Source organism: Salarias fasciatus, chromosome 4 (assembly GCF_902148845.1).
Source record: "Salarias fasciatus chromosome 4, fSalaFa1.1, whole genome shotgun sequence".
NCBI lineage: Eukaryota > Metazoa > Chordata > Actinopteri > Blenniiformes > Blenniidae > Salarias > Salarias fasciatus.
The window spans coordinates 18,389,223-18,395,409 of NC_043748.1; the positions used below are offsets into that span (position 1 = coordinate 18,389,223).

At 39.8% G+C, this 6,187-nt stretch overlaps 1 protein-coding gene across 1 annotated transcript; it reads left to right on the forward strand.

The window, feature by feature from the left end:
• The first annotated feature begins 364 nt into the window (after nucleotides 1-364).
• LOC115387555 (enoyl-CoA delta isomerase 1, mitochondrial-like) lies at nucleotides 365-5,241 on the forward strand. The gene is made up of 7 exons (XM_030090317.1): nucleotides 365-457; nucleotides 1,796-1,918; nucleotides 2,110-2,237; nucleotides 2,398-2,544; nucleotides 2,673-2,794; nucleotides 3,674-3,852; nucleotides 4,918-5,241. The coding sequence occupies exons 1-7, from the start codon at nucleotides 415-417 to the stop codon at nucleotides 5,082-5,084; spliced, it is 909 nt and encodes a 302-aa protein (XP_029946177.1). The 5' UTR covers nucleotides 365-414; the 3' UTR covers nucleotides 5,085-5,241.
• Nucleotides 5,242-6,187: the final 946 nt, after the last annotated feature.

Below are 6,187 nucleotides of genomic sequence, written 5' to 3' on the forward strand. Positions count from 1 at the left end.
GGATTTGGTCCAGCATTTGGAACTTTGCTGATCACTCTTTCATTTTCTGCAGAACTCCTTTTCGTTGTGGGTTGGGTCTTGACTAGAAAAACCATTGAAACTGCTGCTTAACAAATTAAAAAAAAAAAAGGTATTACAATCTACTCATCTTTATTGTCCTTTTCTTGCACTTTCAATTAAGTTCTAAAATTTAAAGTCTATTTGTACAACCAATCAGGCTTAAAGTTCAAAAATATTTTGTACAATGCAATGTTTTTTTCCACCCAATTATTTAAATACATTCTACTCGCTGCAGGGGGCGCTGCGGCCCAAATACTGAACTCAATCAGAGAAGAAGAAGAAAAGACTCTCTGCCTGATGAAAAACGAAGAAGAAGAAACAGCTGCAGGTCCTCCAGCCAGCCGTCAGAGAAAAATGGCTTTAAGAGCGGCTTTGAGAAAAAGCTGCGCTTTAACCGGTAAAATTTCATTAAACAGATAATGTATGGAAGCCGCGGTACTGTCCTCCTTGTTGCATTACTTTCTTAGGAGTTGATACTTTTAGCTGTTTGCCAGAGAAAGTAGAGCAAAGGTCAGCTGCTTTTCAACTTTACCTTCCTGTTTATCTGAGATTCATGACTGAAACACGACACCTCAGAGGTTATAATTATATACATGTCGACGTTTGTACATTAAGCAGTGTTGTTCGGTTAACATTCTTAATTTTCATGTGAATTCCATAAACTGCACTGAACATTTGTAGGATAAAAGCTCAAAACGTGCAGCTTCACTCTTATGTATTGATATTTTTTTCTGTATTTCTAACTTCTGGCTTAGGGAGAACATATAATCTATGGTAACATTTTCATGAAAATACATATACACAAAATAATCTATCTCCAACTATATACCCACCTAGACATACACATATAGCTTGCATGTCTAATTCAGCATGTATGAAATCTTAATCCTTTCCCAATATTCAATCGTAAAATGTTTTAATTATCCCGTTTGTTGAAACATTTGTGTCAATTCAAATGTATTTCAAAAAGTGCTGTTAAAAGTTCCTTGAAAATCCAGGATTCTTATCTTTAAATGTGAATGTTATCCAAAGAGACATTGATCAGATCAAAGGCCTAAGAGATTGGGACACTTCACTCTCAGGGAGACATATTTATTCAATTCAACTGGAAGTGATCACAACCAGTGTAGCAACCAGGAGCACCGAAGAGGAAAATATGATGTCCACTTTGAGGGTTGGCTCAATAAGGCACTGTATTTTGTCAATAGACACCATTCTGGGTTGTGTGAGCACTGTGATGCTGAAGAGTTGTTAATCATGTTCTCAGGCATGACAAATACTCAGGGGAAAGGGAGCCACTAAAGAAAAGACTTTCCCAGATGGGAGAAGTAATGGAGTTCAGGAAGTTATTGGCTGCCACTACAGCAGCAGTCTGCTCAGATATCTGACAGAAATGGATCTCATTGGGAGAATTTAGGGGTCTTTGGATCATACTCAAGCACTGTGACACCTGCTGTCAGAGGAAAACATGTTTATTATTGTATCATGTTCAGCAGAAAAATGCAGCTGAAATTCAATGGAAGGTTGGAACAAGATGTAAGTTGCAAATAAAATGGCAATACATTGTTTTTTTCTACCAAAAAAACACACTCGATAACCTGAAGATGCAAACTCTAACGGCCATACCCTAAAATCATAGAATCATACTTGCATTTAAGTATTTTCTGAACTTTGCAATGTTTTTCTTCTCGTTAGAACACAGAAAGACACTAATTATATCTCTCTGTCCATGCAGGTCTTTTCTGTCAGCTGTCCTCCAGCAGGCATGGCAGAGTTTGTGCGTCTCCCGTCCTCGTCGCTCAGCAGAGGAACAGCTCCACTGCACAGAACATTAAACTTGATTTTGACCAGAGCACAGGTGAAGATTTTTCCATTCTGATGGAAAAAATGAAGATGGGCTCCCAAGATCTTACAACCTGAGGCACTTGTTGAGCCTGAATTCATCATTGAAGATGTGTCCCAGCTGTACCTGTCAAGTGTTTGTATAAACAAACACATTTTTCATGTTTACCTCTGACTTTTCTTTGTGTGTGTGAATTAATTTTGCAGGAGTGGCAGTCATGCACATGCAGTGTCCTCCAGTAAATGCCCTCAGCTTGGAGTTCCTCACAGAGATCTGCATCACCGTGGAGAAGCTGGAGATGGATAAGAGCTGCAGAGGCCTCATCATCACCTCGGTAATCCCATCGGATTAACCCACGGCGGCAGTGTGGATCGTTATCACTGCTGTATTTCTCCAGTGTTTAACCTTTTGAATGTTTTCTGAGCAGTGTGCTTCTTTTACTCCTGGGTTGCACATCTAGACAGTTTACTCTGAGTTGTGTTTCATACATGCAGAGCCAGCCCAAGGTGTTCTCAGCTGGTCTGGATCTCCTGGAGATGTATGAGACGAGCACGGAGCACCGTGGCGAGTTCTGGAGAGCTGTGCAAGAGATGTGGTTGAAATTGTACAGCTCCAAGTTAGTCACAATAGCAGCAATCAATGTATGTACACACACACACGCGCACGCGCACACACATGCACACACACACACACACACACACACACACGCACGTTCACTCCATCTGTAAATCACACAGCCCTGGTTCTTACAGCCTGACTCTTTTCACAGGGCTCCAGTCCTGCAGGTGGCTGTCTGATGGCAATGACCTGTGACTACAGGATTATGGCAGACAACCCTCGTTACGGTATCGGCCTGAATGAGACGCAGCTCGGCATGGTCGCACCGTTTTGGTAAAGATTAGATCTGGTAAAGATCTGTAAAAATAATAATAATAATAACGAAGCATTTCTAGTCCCTCATTTATGAACGTTGCTTACACACAAAATGGACCCTGAAAGTAGCGTACGTCACTTTCTACGCAAATGTCAGGATTTCAAAAACAATTAAAGGTGCTGTAGGCAGGATTCCACATCTCTGCCATCTTGCTTAAGGTTACCTAAGCAAGATGGCGATTTGACCCATGTAAGATGGCGATTTGAAACCCAGCACAGCCAATCCGGTCCTGTTTTCTCTGACATCACGCCCTTACGCAAGTTACGCCCCTCCCACAAGAACGCACGACGAACGCCCCTCAACCAATCACGGTTAGAGCCTCATGGGCTCTTCTGATTGGTCAAAGATACCTGGAGCTGTCAAGATTCCTTTTCGGCTCAGAACAGAGACAGATGGAAACGCTGCGCCCTCGCGGTAGAGCAATTGTGCTCCACTCCTAAAGGATTATCAATGGATACTCTAACATTTAATCCAAAGAAAACACAGAAAAATTAGCATTGACGAGTAAAATCCTGCCTACAGCACCTTTAAGTTGTTAATTAATTCTTCATTCATATTTTTTTCCTGCCGTGATTGATCAAAAGTCCACTGATTAGCAGGCAGAATATTCAGGAGGTACTTTGCATTGACAATTTATAATAGAAAGTGGGCGTGTCTAGGGCAGGACATGCTTTCCAAGCGGACTGTGATTTATAAAAGGAAAAGTGTGAGCAGGTGTGCGTGCGCCTGGTTAAAGAAGTCTGACTTGTTTTTGGCTTTTGGGCATATGTTGACTTTATTATTACTCCGTGTTTTATGAATGAGGCCCCTGGTGTTTCTGCTGCTGCCGCCTGCAGGTTGAAGGACTCCATGGTCAACACGGTGGGTCACCGGCTCACAGAGTTGGCGCTGCAGTTGGGGCTGCTTTACAATCCCTCAGAGGCCCTGAAGATAGGACTGGTGGACCTTGTGGTGCCTGAAGATCAGGTCCTCAGCACCGCTAAGAAAACCATTACCAAGTGGTGTGCTATTCCAGGTATCTCAAAACATCTCAGACATAATACTTGCCTCTCAAGTCATTAAAATTTTATGTTATTTACTAAATAAATACTTTCAAAAGCCTGCAGGACACAGAATTCCCTTCCCTTTTTTGTAGTTACGAATATGTGAAAGTGATTTGCAAGCTCAAATATTTTATCTAGAATTAAAACAAAATTGAACACAAAACAATGAAATTAAATAAATAGCTGTATAGCAATGCATGCAGCATAGAGGTTATTTTTTCTCATGCAGAGTGTTGCAGCTTTTACACATGAGAGAATTTATATTTTCTGCCACAAATACAAACTGTTTAACAAATTAAACCAGAACTAGAATTTGGCACTCAGAGAGCGCAGACCTCCGCCACAGCTCAAATCAGTCACCAACAACAATAAGAACACCATATATAATAAAAAACATTTTTTTCTCCCCAACACAAACAATGTATGGGAGAAAGCTGCTTGCTGCATGTTCATATCTGAATGTGTTGCCTCACAGTGACTGACACTCCGGAATCCCGGTATTTTTTGTCTGTTCTGGATCCTGGTATCCGGAATACTTCCGTGATCTGGATCAGCAGCTGGTACCTCTTAGAGTCATTGAAGAACTTACACTGTAATTTTTTTGCTAAGCCCCCTTGTCATTTATTGTTGAGTTATGCCCAACTATGTCAAAGACTGCCCTATCTCTCAATGATAAAGAATCCTTTAAAAAAAATCCTAGATCCAGACAGTGATCCAGATCATCACCAAAATTTAATGGATTCTAAGTTAGCCCAAAACCTACCTTTCCACAAAGTTTCATTGCAATCTGTCCATAACTTTTTCCGTAATGTTGCTAACAAACCAAGCAACCAACCAACAAACCAACAAAGCGAAGTGATTACATAACCTCCTTGGCGGAGGTAATAAGTGCCTTGCTGGTCTTCAAAGGTTGTTCTTAGAGACTCAAGGCAAAAATTTTTACCACTGAATAAAGAACATTATTGTTATTTTCTTACTATTATTATTAAACATTATTGACAAATGTGCTGCTGATTCTCGATTTGTTGACTTTGCAGAACACGCCAGACAGATCTCCAAGTTCATGGTGAGAAAGTCGACTATCGACAACATGCTCGCACACAGAGAGACCAACATCCAGGACTTTATCGAGTTCACCAGCAGAGACTCCATTCAGAAGTCGCTGCGCACGTATCTGGAGATGCTCAAGAAGAGAAAGGCTTAGAGGGGACACACACACACACACACACACACACACACACACACACACACACAAAGCATGTTTATTTCCGGTGTCACACTCTCTGGAGTCACTCACAGCGTTCAGTCGGCAGAAACCCTCATCAATCGGCAGAATGATCTGAGCCTTGATGCTTTATCAACCAGCAGATTATAAATAAATATATATATATATATATATATATATATATATATATATATATATATATATATATACATATATATACATATATATATACATATATATATATATATATATATATATATATATATATATATATATATATATATATATATATATATACATATATATATATATATATATAATTTTTTTTTTTTTTTTTTTTTTTTCATTTCACACATTCAGAGTCATTTAAAAGCCACTCTGGTTTGTTTTCAGAAAATTTAAAGATGATAACAGAAGCTGTCTGGAGGTTTTCCTCACTCTGATTGGACGGTTCCTGTCTGAGGGGGTGGGGCTTAGTTCGTGGTCATTTCGTTGTTATAATCACGAGTGCTTGCTCCGACTTCACGCTCTAACAGCTATTTTGGAGCTTTTTGAGCAGCCTGTAGTGATTTTCTATTTGTGTAAAAATGTTCATAACATTGATGGTCTCATTCAATCTTTGGATTAAACTCTGTGATTAAACTGTCACATGTTTCTCATTTATTGTTACTTTAATATATTGAACTACAAACATCAAAGCACTCTGGAGCTGCAGAATGCAATGAATTAAACAAGAGTTGATATGTTACATATGTATCAATAATCATTTATTAGGAAATAATGAATCAAAGAGGAGGGCAACACAACTGCTTTCATTTATTTTTCTCAGGATATTACGTGGGTTGTAGAATACAATGTTGTGGGTTCATATTAAGGAAGGAGAGATGAAAAGTGTTGAGTGGCGTTTTAACGAGAAAAAGATATCAAAGTATCAAAAGTTCTTTTATCTGAGAGACTGAAGGCTCAAACTGTGGGTTCAAGTGAGCTCTTTCCCCTCCATCCACCATTAAGCCTCTTTCTTCTGTTTCCCCTTGGCTCCACAGTCTGTCCTCCTGCCAATGGGCGAGTCCGGCCTCCACAGC

Coding starts and splice junctions, on each gene's coding strand:
- LOC115387555 (XM_030090317.1), top strand. CDS start 415: ATGGCTTTAAGAGCGGCTTTGAGAAAAAGCTGCGCTTTAACCG. Junction 2,545..2,672: donor TCACAATAGCAGCAATCAAT/GTATGTACACAC, acceptor CTCTTTTCACAG/GGCTCCAGTCCTGCAGGTGG. Junction 2,795..3,673: donor GGCATGGTCGCACCGTTTTG/GTAAAGATTAGA, acceptor TGCCGCCTGCAG/GTTGAAGGACTCCATGGTCA.